At 34.4% G+C, this 18,000-nt stretch overlaps 1 protein-coding gene across 5 annotated transcripts in view; it reads right to left on the bottom strand.

Annotated features, from left to right (window-relative positions):
• LOC140743270 (uncharacterized) overlaps window positions 1–18,000 on the bottom strand; it is a 41,452-nt gene that overhangs the window by 10,618 nt on the left and 12,834 nt on the right. For 3 of the 5 annotated variants that reach the window (XM_073074426.1, XM_073074427.1, XM_073074429.1), the window contains exons 11-21: window positions 15,696–15,920; window positions 14,710–14,925; window positions 12,612–12,965; window positions 11,734–11,991; window positions 10,637–11,458; window positions 8,607–8,733; window positions 6,397–6,502; window positions 5,546–5,626; window positions 4,690–4,875; window positions 1,292–1,525; window positions 662–832 (exon numbers count right to left, since the gene is read on the bottom strand). In XM_073074426.1, the coding sequence (XP_072930527.1) occupies window positions 662–832; window positions 1,292–1,525; window positions 4,690–4,875; window positions 5,546–5,626; window positions 6,397–6,502; window positions 8,607–8,733; window positions 10,637–11,458; window positions 11,734–11,991; window positions 12,612–12,965; window positions 14,710–14,925; window positions 15,696–15,920 (2,780 nt within the window). The remainder of the gene's footprint in view (window positions 1–661; window positions 833–1,291; window positions 1,526–4,689; window positions 4,876–5,545; window positions 5,627–6,396; window positions 6,503–8,606; window positions 8,734–10,636; window positions 11,459–11,733; window positions 11,992–12,611; window positions 12,966–14,709; window positions 14,926–15,695; window positions 15,921–18,000) is intronic. The other 2 variants (XM_073074428.1, XM_073074430.1) reach the window with 2 other exon arrangements.

Here is an 18,000-nt window from a genome sequence, read left to right as displayed (position 1 = left end):
ACGGGATAAAAAGTATCCTATGTCCGTTTCCTGGTTCTAATCTACCTCTTTACCAATTTTCAGCTAAATCGGTTCAACCGTTCTTGAGTTATAAAATGACTTCAAGGAAACGCGGTCGAACGGGATAAAAAGTATCCTATGTCCGTCTCCTGGTTCTAAGCTACCTCTCCACCAATTTTCAGCCAAATCGGTTCAGCCGTTCTTGAGTTATAAGTGGAGTAACTAACACGACTTTCTTTTATATATATAGATTTAATAAAACGCACTTCTGCAGCAAAATCACAACAATATACGAGCGGTGTTGTGTGGTGTTGGTGCCGGAGTCGGACCACAAATGGTTCTACCACCTTCAAGGTTGATGATGATGATTCCGTATCGCTGCTTTGCAAAAATTACAACACACCTCAATATCCATTTTTCTGTTAAAGGTACAATTTAATCCAAAATATTTCCTATATTAAGGTCTAACTGCACTGCACTGTGGCTACATGCACCTATAGCTACTCATACCTGTATTTTCTCTTATTTAAACTTCATTTATTAAAAAGATCTCGAAACAAAAACATTGTTTTATTTTAAACCTGAAAATTATGTATTTTGAGCTGTGCCAATATTCTTGCAAAGCAGCGATATGTGTGTAAAGAGCGTTAGCGACACTTACCAGTGGATCTTTCGGGCAGAAGCATCCGGGCAGCCTGTCCCTACGCACCACGAACCTATGCGGGCCGGACGACGGCCGGACACGGTTGCTCACCGCGCGCTCCAACAGAACGTTACCGACCACGCGCATATGCCGGCGTACACGATCCGATACGTTCGTCAGAAGTTCATTCTGGAAATATTTTGTGTTATATAAAAACATGCATGACATTCTCTTTATAATAATTTTAATATATTCTTATATATAAAAAAACTCGCGTCACAATGTCAGTTACCGTACTCCGCCGAAACGGCTTCACCGATTTTCACCAAATTTTATATGCATATTCAGTAGATAGATAGATAAGAAGATGTTTATAGGATAGCTTTTAAAAGATTTCATATTTAAATGATAAATAAACAATAAAATTCTTACGCACACGCAACACACTTAATCACACAAACCTGAAAACATGTATCCGTCACAGACGTATACGTCTCTTATAACATACAATATAGAATATTACACACATAGGCATGCCAACACACACACACACACATACACATACATTATATAAATTACAGAACAGATAGATAGAATACTCTTTATTGCACACTTACAATTGAACTCAAACAGACGTAAGAAACTCACTATAATTTCGCCGAAGATGACGCGGAATCCTGCGACGCCGTTCACTGCGATGTGCATAAGCATCCCAACGAAGTCATAAAAGAAATTTGCAAAACTCCGCCTGTAGTTTCGTGGGAAACTGGTAATGGACTCTCGTTGCATCACCGTGAGCAACCGGACCATATAGGTTAGGAACAGTCTACGGAAAGTCCCGGCCACGTCGACTTGCGATTGAATCGGGGTTGATACGTTATCCTAGACAACAATATATCCAAGGTTTAGATATGTGATCATTAACATATTCCAGTTAGCAACATTAATAAAATAATGAACAATAATAATAATTATTATACGAAAAAACACCCGAATGCCTAGAATTAATAATCTAAAAACAGAAGCAGTGTAGAGATAGACCTGTATTTTTTTTAGATATACGTCTGTGAGTGTTGCTATGACACTCCCACAGTTTAGACGAATTCAACGACATTTCGCAAGTTATAATCCGTCAATCCGCATGTAGACCAGGGTCGATAATTTTTAAAACCAATTAAAATCGTAGTAGGATGAAACCCATTAGAAAAGGAGGGGAATATTATAAAAATGAAGGGAAAAATAATTTACGGGCGATCTGAGGTCGGGAAGGGGATGGGGGTGAGTCTTTAAGGGTAAAAAACGGTTTTTCTCGATTTCCGGCAAAACTAAAAGTCCTATCGAAAAAAGTCAAATGGCAAAGTTGTAGGTAATAAAAAGATCTAAAACTTTTGTATTTACACTTTTTTCACATAACCTCAAAATTTATGTGAAAAATTCAAAAAACCAAGTTTTTGGTTTTTTATTTTTATCTTTTACAAAAAAAAATTTTTTTTAACGAAATTTGACGAAAACTTACCTTTTTATGTCCCAAATACGCTGTAATTTATTTGATTAAAAATATTTATTTTTTCACCTTATTTTGAATTAATATCGAAAAAACACCCTAATTTTCAATCGAAAACTCACCCGTCAAAATATCAGCTTTTTTCAAAAAGTTGGTATGTTTTCTGTTCGTTGAAATCTCTACTTTTTGATGGTGAAAAAAAAAATATATGTTACTATAGTAAATCTTCTCAGAAAATGCAAAAAAAAAAAAAAAACTCGAATTCGAAATTTGGATTTGAATTTGAAATTTGGAAGTGCTGGATACCACTAAACGACTCAAAGCTGCTTTTTTTATTTCATACACTTGCTTATCATCTGCCTTATTGCAGATGATACAAACAGATTCATCCATACTGATAATCTGAAAAGACAGAATCGAATTAATAATGCCTTCACTATTTTATCGTGATTATACCCCCATAAAAAAAAATATATTAAAGAAATAAATGTCAAAATGTCTAAAAAATATATTAAAAATCTATTTAAAATGTATAAATATATAAAAAATATGTATAGTAAATATATTTTTAATAACTAACTTTTGGCTGATTTTCAAGTATATTTCATATATTTTGAATACATCTGAAATATATTTGAAATGTAAAAAATATATATGAAAATCGGCCAAAAGTTTGTTATTACAAATATATTTATGATATATATTTTATATATTTTTTATAGATTTTTAAAATATTTTTTATGTATTTTGAAATATTTTTTTTTTCCATGGGATTAACTAAATTGGTTTGTGCAAAATTAAGGAGATTATTATTTTTTTATCTTGTACTAAAACATCATTTAATTTCAATCTTTAGGTTACGTTACGTTAAGTATACTATTTTTTAAAGAAAATATTACGATTTTTATGTTTGAGTTGATTGATAGAGACAAAAATAGATATAGTAATTACCTTCCTATGCAGATTCGAAAAGTTTTTTTTTTTAAGTAAACTTGTCACAATTATCTTCAAGAAACTCAGCGTGCACGTGTATTTTTATAAACGATGTTGTATATTGTACTGTATTTCGAATACTGGTTAGGCTAACGGTTGTAACAGCTGCTACGAAATAGTAGGTATGTATGTAGTAAGACCCAGACTCGCCTAGCCCCTTCCCCACTTCTCCATGAAATACCTTTTGATGGGCTACTATTTTTCGTAGGTCACTCAGGTATATATTTTTTCTTAAAATAGTTATAAATAGACATCTACGCATATAATTTAAAGAAGATTCGACAACTTTCTCCAAATATTGTAAATGTCTTATTAAATATTAATTTTATTAACTGATTTGTTTGTTAATTATAGTAGTATATTCTTATTTGCAATTTTTTTATCAATGTAACATGTAATCTAATGTTTTTCGAGTAATTAAAGTGGTAATTTTAATAAATAGCTCAAAATTTTTTATAAAAATTAAAAACAAAATTCGAATTCGAGGTTTTTTTTATTTTTTACATTTTCTGAGAATTTACTATAGTAACATATATTTTTTTTTTTCACCATCAAAAAGTAGAGATTTCAACGAACAGAAAACATACCAACTTTTTGAAAAAAGCTGATATTTTGACGGGTGAGTTTTCGATTGAAAATTAGGGTGTTTTTTCGATATTAATTCAAAATAAGGTGAAAAAATAAATATTTTTAATCAAATAAATTACAGCGTATTTGGGACATAAAAAGGTAAGTTTTCGCCAAATTTCGTTAAAAAAAAATTTTTTTTGTAAAAGATAAAAATAAAAAACCAAAAACTTGGTTTTTTGAATTTTTCACATAAATTTTGAGGTTATGTGAAAAAAGTGTAAATACAAAAGTTTTAGATCTTTTCATTACCTACAACTTTGCCATTTGACTTTTTTCGATAGGACTTTTAGTTTTGCCGGAAATCGAGAAAAACCGTTTTTTACCCTTAAAGACTCACCCCCATCCCCTTCCCGACTTCAGATCGCCCGTAAATTATTTTTCCCTTCATTTTTATAATATTCCCCTCCTTTTCTAATGGGTTTCATCCTACTACAATTTTATTTCACTTTTTATTATTTTTAAAGGCTTCTACCCTAGTCTAATGGCTGTAGGGAGTACAACACAAGTCATTGTAGTCTTGTTTAAGAATTACTTGCTTAATTATTTTTTATTCATGCCGAATTTGCTGTCAAGTATTTAATTTAGGTTCATCCCGGCCGGAACATTGTTTCAAAAAATGGAGATAGGCAACGAGCATTAAGTCCAATTGGTGATAAATAGCAACCGCTGCCCATGAACATCTATAATCAATCCCAGAAAAGATTTAAAGTACAATCTCATTGCAGCTCCGTGGCTATGTCGGAGTACTAAGTTGGAACACTATGCATGTGTTATTGTCTAATAATTATCTATTTAGAAACAGGTGTGGCGGTGGCGCCTCCGGAGTCAAACCACGAGAGTTCTATCACTTATAAAACTTTTGTAGCCGTGTTGTGTGCTCATATACTACAGTGTATTTTGTTCAATAAAATAATCTTACCATCCGCCGAACGATGCCTTGGTACAAATGTATCAATACGGATGCAATGGAGGGTATTCCTTGCGTGGAGTTTCCATTTGCGCCCGAGAAACTCTGATGACGGATACCGAGGAGGAAGCGGCGTCGAATGTTCTCGTAGTCAGCCGTAGTTATCGGCGCTGCCCCTTCCGGTAATGTGGCCTCATTCTAAAACAAACACAAGTCGCCGTTTCTAAGATATCCATGTCGTCAAATAAATTAATACTACAAATCGCAAAATGTATAGGTCTAGTCCCAATTGAACCTAATGACACGTATAATAAAATGATAGAATTTAGATAATATATCATACGATCTCGTCGAAATCGAACAAGAACTCACGATATGAAATCACTATAACATTTTAAAATTCACTGTTTTGAAGTGATTACTTTTATTTCAAATAGACTAGTTACCATTTTGAAGCTGATGTGACGTCATTTTGATACTCAAAACAAAATTTTGTTGAGTGTATGCGTAAATACAATAACTTCATTAACTTTAGGGTTTTATAAAATTGAAATAAAAAAAATTTGTAGTTAATTAACCCTAAGAATCATTTCAAATATTATTTACATGATAGTTTCATATGACAATTATACTTTTGTAATTACTTTATGTTTAGATAAGGTTGTTAAATGGTTAGGAGTACTTCAATTGTAGAAGAGATGATAGCATCTCAGCTATAATTAAATAGCATAGGCGCGGCCCTAGATAAAGAGCTTTGATATTATGGTGATGTATCTCCAATATTCATATGATACTACGCTTGAAATCTCTTTTGGGTTCTCTTGCTATTTTTTCCATAATATAGTAATACACACATTGACACACTTACACAAGAGAGCAGAATGCTGCTGATCATAGTTTCCGTGAAGGTCGTATTACCTTCTATAGACGTCATGAGTTGAATGGCGTCCTGTAAATAAATTAATGTGTATTAAACTGAAATGTCTTAAAGTATAATATTGTTTATAATGTTATAATCATATAACAACAAATACTAAAAAAATGTAAGCGTAAATAGGCGTCGCCGTAAAAGAAACCACTATTTACCGACGTTTTCAGTTTATCTATTGAAGCGTAATAGATAGACACTACAAATTTTCACAATTTATTTCTACGGATGCTATGATAATAAATGCTAAATATAAAAATAAATTTGGTGTTACGGAACCCTCAGTGTGCGAGTTCGGCTAGCACTTGGCCAATTATTGTTATGATCAGGGGGGCTACTACAATCTCTTAAAACAATATTAATTTAATCATAAACTGTGGTTTTGTACCACGACCTCGTTAAAGTAAGACTTTTTTACATAATGCGATACGAAATTATTTTTATTTTTGCAGGAAATATATGTTTTTAAGCAAAATATGACAATTTCAGTTTTAGTTTTAAGTTTGTTCAACTGCGTATGACGGAACTCAATCAAGACCGTGTTGCGAAAGAGATGACACTAGTTTCAATATCGCGTTTCCCTGCGGATAAATAAATAGGAAAATTAGTCATTATTGTACATCACTCGACAGGAATAAAACAAAACTGTGTTAAGGAGGACGTCGTACGAAAAAAAATGTTTAATCAATATTGAAATGAAACTTTCCTGAACTATGACGGTTTTTAAAAGATGGTGGTAGGCCCCCAGATCAAACAACATGACAAGATTTGCTGTAAAAACAGATAGTTACCTCAAATGTGACATTTTGAGGAGGAGCGGCGGGCTGTTGGGCCTCATTCGGTCTGTTTTCCATCACACTTGCTTCTCCCGAGTTACGTGCGGCATCCGCTAGACGTCTGACAAAAAATTAATCCTTAATAAAACTAAACTTACTAGTATAAATGCAGACACTCCTTTACTCAGAAAAAGTTTTTTTCGGAATGGTCCGTTAGAAATACGAACATTGTCAGATACGTTCGTATTTAAACAAAAGTTTCAAACATACCTTATTTAGAAATGTTTCTACACAGTTAATAAATATCTTAATGACAAGTAATGCACGCAACACACATATCTGATTTACTAAATAGCGCAAAAAGTTTAAATTTAAATTATTTTTCATTGTCTATCATAATTTGCAACTGTTTGTAATTGTGGTGATTGTTTGTAATTTGAAATAAACTTGTAATTATTGTTGTAATTTTAATTAGATATAAGAAATTTTGTTATCATTTGTACGCCAATATTTGGTACAGTAGATAAGCGTTGTTCCCAAAGTGCAAGCATCTAATATTGTAATCCTTACTGACAAATGAATAAATGATTATGATAAATAATGACACCGATTGAGTGAAGTCCGAATATTTTCTTAAAAGATACGTTATTTGTGATCATATAAAATGCCTGAGAAGATAAAAGTTGTTTTATGTATGTTTATTTGGTTAATAAATATACCAATATTTAAAAAAAAAACATTTGCGAAATGATTGATTTCTACTTATTTATTCCTTTTATTGTCATTATTTTATAGCATTTTTTTTGTATAAGTGTACTTACAAGGAACTTATGATGACGCCTTATGTTAGTCATATTCATAGCTCAGACTCTCATTGTATCCTGTCTTCATGTCTCTGTGTGAGTTAATGTCGCGGATGCACGCACAAAGACATGCATACGAAATACCAAACCCAGCACAGAAACCATCACACAGTACGATAACTACATCTGTAATCAATCCTAGATAATATTGCAATGCATTGCTACCTGTACCTGTCGGTGTGTCTGAAGACTACCTTGGAACTTGTTGTTAAAGTTTCTCTCCTTATCTTTAAGAACCATATCGACGAAGGATCTGGGTGTAACATTCGATCAAAAGTTGACATTCCATGAGCACATTGTGCTTATTGCAAAGGAATCTTTCCAACGGTTAGGTTTTGTTCTAAGAAACTCGCGTGAATTTAAATCTGATCAGGTAGTTCGTCTGTTATTTAATGCACTAGTACGCAGTAAATTGGAAGCCAGTTCTTGCGTTTGGCATCCTCACGAGTCTTTTTACGAGCTACTACTTGAGAAGGTTCAGAAAGCATTTCTAAGATACCTTTACACACGTAACTTTGGATACTACCCATTCATGTACCCCACGGCATTCCTCCTGGGATGTCTTGGCTATAGCTCGCTTAAGACCAGAAGAGCGAACGATCAATTAATAACTGCATTCAAAATCTACAGAGGGATGATTGATGCTCCTGATTTACTAAGTGAGTTGGTTCAACTTTTCGCCCCAAACAATTACTGCCGGTGCCGTAAGCACGAATTACTTGTAGTTCCATTTAGCAGAACAGTTGGGCGCGCAAATTCACCGATACCTCGTATTCTCTCAGCTATCGGCGCTCTCCTAAAAGCTTTTCCTGACTTTGATATTTTTGCCGATTCATGGCAAAACGTGTTAAAATTGTGTCTAAAGCACACTGACAAATAATATTGATTTTTTATTTTATTTTTTTTTCTTCTATTTTGACATCGACAGTTATCATTTAATGTTCATCTTAAATTGTATTTTTTTTTGTATTCTGTATTTTTTTTTTTAAATATAATTATTAGAATTTTGAATAATCATGGAAACAATGTAACATTTAATACTTAACTATTGTATTTTCATAACTTGTCTCTTATCATCATTGACATTTTTTTTATTTATTATTATTTTTTTTTTTATTATTATTATTATAATCAACATCGACATTGTGAATTTATGTAATTTATTTTTATCTGTCTATTGAAATGTATTATTTATAATGATTGTTAATAAGTGTAATTGGTGCATAACCGTTCTTCTTAACATTAAACAATAAATAAATAAAAATAAATAAATTCACCAGCTGTTATGAAGCAAAAATAGATAAAGCGTAGTGCTTCTAGATTTGAACCACGAAGCATTCTATCACTGTAAAATTGACTCACCTACGACGTTGTGTTTGTCGCCTTGCATAGCCACTGTTGCACGAGAGGAACCGGTCGTATACATTTTGAGATGCGTTGGGTCCACCAACACGCGTTCGAGTGCGCAATCGAGCGATGTGTACATCGTCTGAGAACAAAAGATACATCAATTGTATAAAAAAAATTCGAGGCATTTGCGCTACACAAATAGATAAAGAGGGGCCAAGAATATGAATGAATTTATATAATATCTTTTTGGATTTATTATTTACTGATATACTTTAAGTTTGATATTGACTTCAGGAATATTTTGGTTTATAAAAAAAAGATTTAATATTTGTTTCACTTTAAACTCGTAAAATGAACAGGTTTTAAAAATTGCGCGGGAAAAACGCAAAACAACGAACCCGTAAGCTTGTTATAAGTTCTTTAATTAAACCTATAAATATTAGGAGTTTAAAGAAAACTATAGGATTAAAAATCGACTTATTCTAAAATATTGTCAGTATGTAAGTATCGTCGTCACAAAATAAATGAAGAATAAGAAGAGAAGCAATACACATTAAATTCAATAATTTTACACTTTAAAAACACAAATATTCTAACACAACATTGACGAGCCAAATTATAAAGGAATTTCTACATCAAAGCTACTCGCAAATTAATCCAGAAAAAATTGAAACCATAAACATTGCTTAAGTAACTACAAGCGTTCACTGACACATACATATTTGTGTCGGAGTGCAATGTAGAAAGCCCTAAATTAATGTGCAATTACATGAGGACATATATTCAAGAATAGTTATAATAATACGCTAGCTTCCTATGGTCCGCGAAGACATGCACCGATAGAATGGCCTCGATGAAGTGGAAAGTCATCATTAGTAGTCTGGATTAAAATTTCAGACGCAAGTCTTGAGTCTTGGAAATTAATTATCACATACTTAAAGATAAAAATCATCGCGAGGTCGCCTAGTCCTTCATAATTGACACGCACAAAGTCTACTATAAGAACGTCTAATAATCACTTAGGTTCTCATTACGAGCATTTTTGCTAAATGCCGTCGATGACGGTTATTGGCGCGTTGTAAGAAGCTCCGTCACAATAATATAGTTAAGCCAATTCTCACTATCGAATAGTTTTTGTAATTACAGCATTGTTGAGAAGGAATCGAGAAACGATTATCTCCATTAACAGAATATAATGAAATCCACAATACACATAAGGAAATCCACAAAATCTATGAGCCGGACGACTCACACACGTGTGTGTCACAAGTGTTTCGTAGCACCAATACATTTAAAAGCTTAAAATTTAAAATAACCTTAAAGCTTAATATGAGTATTGCAAATTATGAAAATGCAAAAAAAAATGTGTTTATCGTATGAAGACCATTTAGTTTTTAACGTTAATTTTATTTTATTAGGTGCCGTTCTATTCGAGATCTAGGTACGGATTAGTACGGTTTCGGACCCCTTTATTTCTTAATCTTGAGTATTTATAGTTATAACAGCCATAGTTGTTCATACTCTTTAAAAAAGTAAGTGACTACGTCTTACAGTTCGAAAGATGCCCTGTGATATGCGGCCAGACAGCAGAACTTTAGTAATAGTGTTCCAATATTTTTAACAGATAGCAATGGACATGTTTAACCTGAGGGAGATCACAGATGCATTCATACTCCTGAGGACTAAGATGATCCTAATCGTTGTAGGTCAGTCAACATCCACAGTCTTCTATGAAAACGCAGAACTGATTCACACCCGAAATAGGTGTACCGGTGGTAGCTTCCCAATCGAACAATACAAAACGTCTTAATAATTTCCTTATTTAAGCTAGTAAAGGGCTTATAATTAGGAAAGATAATTTAAAAATCGAAATCATGCAATATTCTTACAACATTCACATTCATATAAAGATAAAAGATCTCTGCCCCGCCTGTGCCCTTGCGAACATTGAAAAATTCTACTTATAAAGTGTGCTTGTAAATAAAATGAAAGCCGTACAAAAGAGAGCGTAACAAAAATAATTATTATACATATTGCTTTACCAGAATCGAGGGGTACTGCCACGGTGGTAACAATTATTGCTTCTTGATCGGAGATGTCAATCTGTGAGTCGTTAGTTTCCACCGAGGTTATGTGTATATCGATAGGTTTAATATGCGCCCGCGCAAACACCTCCTGGGCAGCGGCGGCGGCGGCCTGCGCCGCTTCCTGCGCGATAGCTGCCTTGGAGACTTTTCTGTCTTCGTTGGTGACCTCGTTGCCAGCGGCCTCATCGTTATTTTCCTCATCACTCTGTTCTTCAGAGCCCGGTTCCTCCTCGTTGTTTGCGACTTCTTCGTCGTCTTCATAACCATCTTCATCACCATCACCATCCTCTTCTTCATCTTCTTCATCATTGTCCTCTTCTTCACCTTCTTCATCGTATTCATCTTCCTCATTATTCTCTTCACCATCATGCTGCATGTCGTCAGCCTGGCCGTTGTTACTCTGATTGTCGTAGTGTCCGTCAGAAGGATAATCGTTGTTGCCGGGTCCAGTAAAGTGCCCTTCGACGGAATGTTGTCCTCCCTGATATCCAACCGTAGGATACGGTATTCCGAACGGTGGATGTAGTGGGCGTTGCTGATTTAAGATATCGACGTTCGGTTGCACGCCGGCTTGTGGGGGTGTGATTCCCATTCTATTATGTAAAAAGGGCCCAGCGTATGGTTGGTCGATTCTCTGAGTCGGATAATTATATCTGTAGTTGGAAACGATGTGAGGATTATTAAGCCAAAACGTTTCCATCATGTTCGCATGATCATTGTTGTCATTATGTACAGGCACTTCTCGTAAGTCAGGCGGACCGAAGTCGCGGGGCATTTCTACGAGGAAACCGGAACAAGCGTTAGAACCACCGTAGAGCAAAAATTAAATGAATAGAATGTTTTTTTAATAATCAATAAATTATTGGTGTTTTAAGACAGCTCTAAGGTTGAAAATCTTGACGGATTAATTCTCAATGTTGAATCAATCTCAACTCGCATAACATTTGTTAAAATGTCTTGATTTATTTCTGTCTTCCAGGTAAATTTATCAAACTAATTTATGAGAAATTAAAATGTATATAGTAGAACAACTATACAGGGCGACGTGTTACCGAGTTGGGCGGGCGCTCCGTGAGGGTTTGTGAGAGTATTGGATTGGTTTCCTTCATTTCGTCTTATGGCTTTGGCAACGCCGAGGGGAGTCGGGTTGGCGACTCTTCTACGTGGATGCAATGGCGGACACACTGTATTTAATTGATGAGTATGATGGGTAGAATCATATCTGGTAAGTCCGTTGCTAGGTAGGTTTTCCATGTTCCTGTTATTCCACATATAATTTTCCTGATCGTGCCTGAACAAGCTATCCCGATCTACGGATAAACCCCAACATATGATTATAATTTCCTAATAAAGTTTCTACAGACAAGACTAAAAGATCGAAAGTATAATAGATAAGAAATTAAGTTATTTCATAAATGTTTGTATAACGTAAGTAAGGGTACTTAAGTTTGTAAATGTTGTTCAAGCCTGTAATTGATATGAACTTAAACTCATGTTTTTGTGTGTACTGTATGAAGGTTGAGAGGTGTGTGCCTAAGATAGAATAAAATAAATTAGATAAATAGAATAAATAGAAGAATTTAAATTATAAGAGATTTTATTAAGAGATTTAAATTAGAAGAGCAACTGTCGACAGTAAGACCCTTAAGATTAGTTACTCTCTGTTCAATAAGCAATATGATAGCCGAATTAATAATATAGTCACTACTGCATGTAAGGAAAGTGGCCCAAGAAATACTTGCTACATTACTTTGATTGTAGTAAGTATTCTGTAACATATTTTTCATGCACAAGGACCGTGTCTGAACTTAAAACGTTTAGGTATTATTATAGTAACAAATCTACTTGTCGCCCATTACATATTTGATTAAAAAATTGTGTGCAATTAAAATGTCTACAAGAGAACAAGTATAGACAGGACGACGATTACCAGGATGGTCGTAGCTGTTCTGGTGGGAGGCATTGGGATTCGCTACGGCCTGTGTGATGGCGTGTCCGGTGCGGAAGGGAGTCGCGGGTCTTGTGGGTCTCGCGGGCGGCGGGTTCGCGGCGGACACCTGTGTGAGCGGGGCGTGTCGTGGCGCGCTCGTCGCGCACGGGGACTGTACCGGCCTGGTCACTGTGCACGTGACTTGTCGCGGACGTGAGAGCATAGCGGGGAGTGGTACCGGGGATGAACTGGCCATTTCACGAGCGGCACGCCGATCGATACCAGTTCTTATAGCTCTAGCTATTTGTGGATTGCTCAACAAATAGTCCTCAAATTCGTCAGGTTCCGAATTGGCTGAATGAATACAAGAATAACATATTATGTACATTTGTTATATCTCGAGATCATAGACGAGACTAAACGATGGGTCAACTTCATAGGTGAATTGAGAGAAAGGTGCCAAGGTGCCAATGGGGGTAACAGAAACTCTAACGTTCTTATTTGTATAATTATGTAATACCACTTCTATCTCAATTTCCTAAATTATTAAAATAAATAAATGATTAATTTTAATCTCAATACTAACAAAATTTTAAGGAAAGATTGTTCAACAATTGCTCAAAATTAGGAAGTAGAAGTTTAAAAAAATGTAGTATTCATCTTTTTTTGGTAAACTTATTTTTTGTAATTTACTATATTTTTATATTTTTTCAATTTATTTATGATTTGGTGGGTGATTTGGAACTGGAAATTTCAACAATAGGAGACAGTGAGCAGTTTGTAGGGTTCCGAACCCAAAGGGTAAAAAATAACCTTATTACTAAGCCCGTCTGTGACAGGGCACTATATATTGAGCCATAAAAGATAAACATTTACATTTTTTTGAGTATGTATAACGGTAGCCTCTATTTCAGTTGATAGTAAAACCTTATTTGGTTATAGGGAACTCAATTTCTACATTGCTACGTAGTTAATATAGGTAGGTAAAAGTAAATTATGGTCTTAATCCAAGCAATTAGGTCACTAACGAATTTTATGTATTCTATCATTTCACCGAAATCCAATCAATTGTAGGCCGATCTTTGTCTAGTTTTAAGTAGTTGATAGTGTTGATTTTGAAATTATACTTCTTTAAGTGCTTTACGAATTTAAGATAATAATAAAATTTAAGATATCGGTCAAGCCGCGACGGTAAATTATAAGTGCAGCTAATATTATCTAAACATGTTTGTTAGACATATTTGTCATGGATATATAATTTTAAATACTGGCCACATCAAAGAAGTATAACTTTTATACATATCATATATTAATTATACATATTAAATAATATTATAGGGAATATACATAATTATATATTTTTACTTTGTTTATATTTTATATATAAAAATAGCAATTGATATCAGTATTGTTAGAAAATTTTGTATTTTTATAATAAATATAATATCGACTGATTTAATATTTTTGAACGCATCCTTTTTTATGACGTCACAGAACACGTTCAGTCAGGGATGTCCAAAAGTCTCAGATCATCACATTCGCATAGTAAGCGTATCTTGTAGATGGTTAGAATTAAAGGTTGTAAGTAGTTTAATCTTTGTTCTTAATAATTTCTAATATCATAGTACATATACCGAAATTGTACTAGGTAATGAAAACCATTACAGAAATAGCACTAAAGCATTTTTTGTCTGAAATAAATCTAGCAGCATAATTCAGTTAGACAAATGGTGATGCGTTTCGAAAATTTAAATGCCGCGTGCATAATTTTCACTTTATAATTTTAATATAATAAAAGTTTTAAATGCGGAAAATTTAATTGTCGTGCAGTCCGCATATTATTGATCAAATATTTGAAACGTCAAGGTGACTGAGGTAATCCGTAAAAACATAAGGTCTGTACTGTAAACAAATAAAGGTCGTGCAAGAATATTAGTTGCATCGCTTAATTTTTCGAATTCTTATCAAGGAACATGTCTGAGTTAATTAATTTGGTAAATATGTCTTCATATTATACTTCTGTTACCCTGCACATGTCTCGTTTAAATTTGTGTAAAATATCTACATTAGAAAAACAATTCACAGGACTGCGTATTACCCAGATGAAAGTAGCCATTAGCTTGTCTGTAGAGGGTGCGACGAACTCTCTCGGTCTCAGTTGTGTTGTAATATATTTCCTCGGCCTCAAATTCAAAACTACGCAGGACGCACTCCGCTAAGTGCGGATTGTTGATCAAAAAATCATCCGTCATCAAATCACCGCGCTCTGCAGCCCTGAATAATCTCCCACGATGTCTGGACGCCCTTTGCGCATCTACGAAGAAACCCCAACGTATTATGTATATTCATTTAGGTACTCACGTTGACGGGGTTAAGCGATCGGTCGACAGTTTACATGAACTGGAATTCTCGCCAAAATACGCATGGCAGCAGCGCAAAACTTTATTTTAATATCCAATTTATATCATTTGATTTCCGAATAATCCATTTTCAGTGTCAATCACAATCGATATACTGTCGGCCGATGCGTTTATAATCTAGTAGTATCTATCTATTATATATATATATATGTGTGTGTGTGTGTGTGTATAATTTCATACTTTCACGCCATAATTTAATGAATTACGAAAAAGGTACCGTTCCAGAGAGATAGATAAACCCCTGACCAAGCTTCGAGTCAAGAAAAACCTAGTTGTGACTATTCGTACCCAAAGCATAACGGAACCGTATTACTAAGCCTCCGCTCTCTGTCCGTCTGTCCTTATATCTGTCAGGGCTCTATCTCTATACGGTGAACCGTAATATATAGACATTTGAAAATTTTGCAATGTATATATAACATGAGCCGATATAACAACAAATACTAAAAAGGAAAAAGATGAATATAAAAGGAGGTCCAATCAACGCCCAGACGTGTTCACTAACACGATCAGTCTTCACATATTTGACGTATTATTTAATCTTCCGGTACCCGTATCAGTAGACGCAATTTCAATTAATTACTCCGCAACATAGTACGATCTAAACAAAAAAAAAATAAACAAATTGAAATAAGGTTTTATAATTAAGAAAATTTGGACTCACTGGGATTGGCGTAGTGCGGGTGCGGAGGCGGGTTGGTCTCAGTCGGGTTTCCCAGACCGGCAGCGCGTGGATTTTGCGCTCCGGGAGCAACTCCTGGATTATTACTTGCACTATTTAAGACAAACGCCTGAGTTCTATGCTGCCCGGCGACATCAATGCTCATTAAGATGTCCATGTCATTCACCCCATGCGTTTGGCCTATGCCTCTCACCAGACTCTCAACATCTATGAACACACACGGAAGTTCACGGTTAACACAATCATTTACCAGCGAAATAAATGAAATTGTTATCATTCAATTAGCCACTTCTAATAAGCAAAATCAATTGAGATTGGTGTTGTGACATTTTTGTACTGCTTCTATAAGGTTTTCTGTACGTGGTTAATATATGAAATTAATTAATAATACCATCCAAGTATATTATGTACGGTATTTAATGCATCTTTTTTGTTATTCATATTAACAGAAATAATATATTCATGCAAGCTTAATGAAATAAAAAAAACATATAATTTATATGGCGTAATAAAATCTTAAGTGTTTATAAATATTTTTCAGCAAGGTTTAAACAAAACAAAAAATTATAATAATTTTATAACAATATTACATTTGTAAAGCATAAAGATACGTCGGCAAAAATAAGCGAATACTTTTAACGTAACATAACTTTTTAAAGTTCATTTACGTTAGACGGTAGAAGCTATGACTATAATCAAGGCAAAATGGGTTACAGCTCTAAAATTCCGGACACATAAATTGAGCCATCACAAAATAATAGAGTTACGAGTCTTTTGGAGCATTATTATGGTGCCATCAATGTTTGCGTCAAATTGGACGTGAATAATACCATAATGCCATTTGGTATGTCACTGTCATATTTGTATTGCATAGTTCAGTCGCTGTGTTCAGTATTGTGCGATCTGTTTTCGCTCCTAGATTTGTTTTTGTGACTATTTAACGAGCTTTCGCTTGAATATGGACTATGATTTCTACTGTGCACGCGACTACGAAATTTGAATTAGGACCTGTGAATTTGAATTAGGACTTTCAATCTTCAATTTGATTAAAACGTATAGTTTTATAAAAGAATTTTTATTTGTACAACAGCATAATATTATTCATTAATTTAAAAGTTGCAGCAGTAGACGTTAAAAAAATCAGGTCCAAGTGTCCATATAAAATCGCCATTCTCCTTTGAATTCTAAAAGCAATTACAAAAAGCATAACATACCATAACATACCGATATGGTACCATCTTAACGAAACAACAAGTTTTGATTAAAACATCAATGGTTGTTTCGTTACTTCTTGCTTCCTGTATAACAAGATTGTGTAAATTGGTTTTGCTATTTTTAATCCATTTCGATATTCAAATTATACATGTATAAGGTGTGCCCCACGGTTCCATTCGCGATAAAAAAAACTATACCAATGTCTTATAAAAATAAAAAGTCAAGACTAAATGGTTATTAAAATGCGTCCTGGGGGTCCAAAATTAATTTCAAGTTAGTTGTAACTTACTAAGATATAATGATAACCGAATCTTTAAACATCTTAATCGTTGAAATGATTAAATATGATATGCGGGTGATATTATTTTTAGGGTACGAGAGGGGACCCATAAGAATTACACTGTGGTGGGGAGGGAGAGTGGGGGAACCTATTGTTTGACCACAAGTCCGTTAGTGTCACGCCACCTGCGTCAGTGTGCAAAGGTGCGTCTGTAAGTGGGTCGGTTCGCTTGTGAGATTTTTTTAGTAAAACAACTTTTTACATTTCGGCGAAAACGTGAAAACGCGCGGCTGTGAGATTTTAAGACTGCTTAAAGGATGCCGTCTTAAGTAAAACCAGAGTTTACGATTGGTTTTCACGTTTCAAAAATGGCGAAATGTCTATTGAAGACCAACTTCGTTCGCCTCTCAACGTCAAGAGGTGATGAAAACGTCGACAAAATCATTGCCCTCGTTCGTGAAGACCGTCGACGAAACATTCATCAATTCAGATAATTTTATCCGAAGATTTGCACATGAGAAGGGTTCCAGCCAAATTCTTCCCGCGCCATCTCCCAGACGAGCAAAGGGGGCGTCGACTTCAGGCATGTTTTGAGCTTCAAAATCAGCTCGAAAAGGACCAAGATTTTTTTCTAGCTCCCTGTGACTTCTTTTTGTTCCCCAGACTCAAAAGGAATATGAAGGGAAAGCGTTTTGCCACTGTGGAGGAGGTGAAACAAAAATTGCTGGAAGGCTTAAAGGACATCCCGATTTTAAAAACTGTTTTGAGCAATGGAAGAATCTTTAGTAGAAA

This window comes from Epargyreus clarus, unplaced genomic scaffold (assembly GCF_041222505.1).
Source record: "Epargyreus clarus isolate Ecla_fem2 unplaced genomic scaffold, WU_Ecla_fem_2.2 ptg000007l, whole genome shotgun sequence".
Lineage (NCBI taxonomy): Eukaryota > Metazoa > Arthropoda > Insecta > Lepidoptera > Hesperiidae > Epargyreus > Epargyreus clarus.
This window is presented reverse-complemented; position numbering and strand designations above follow the sequence as displayed.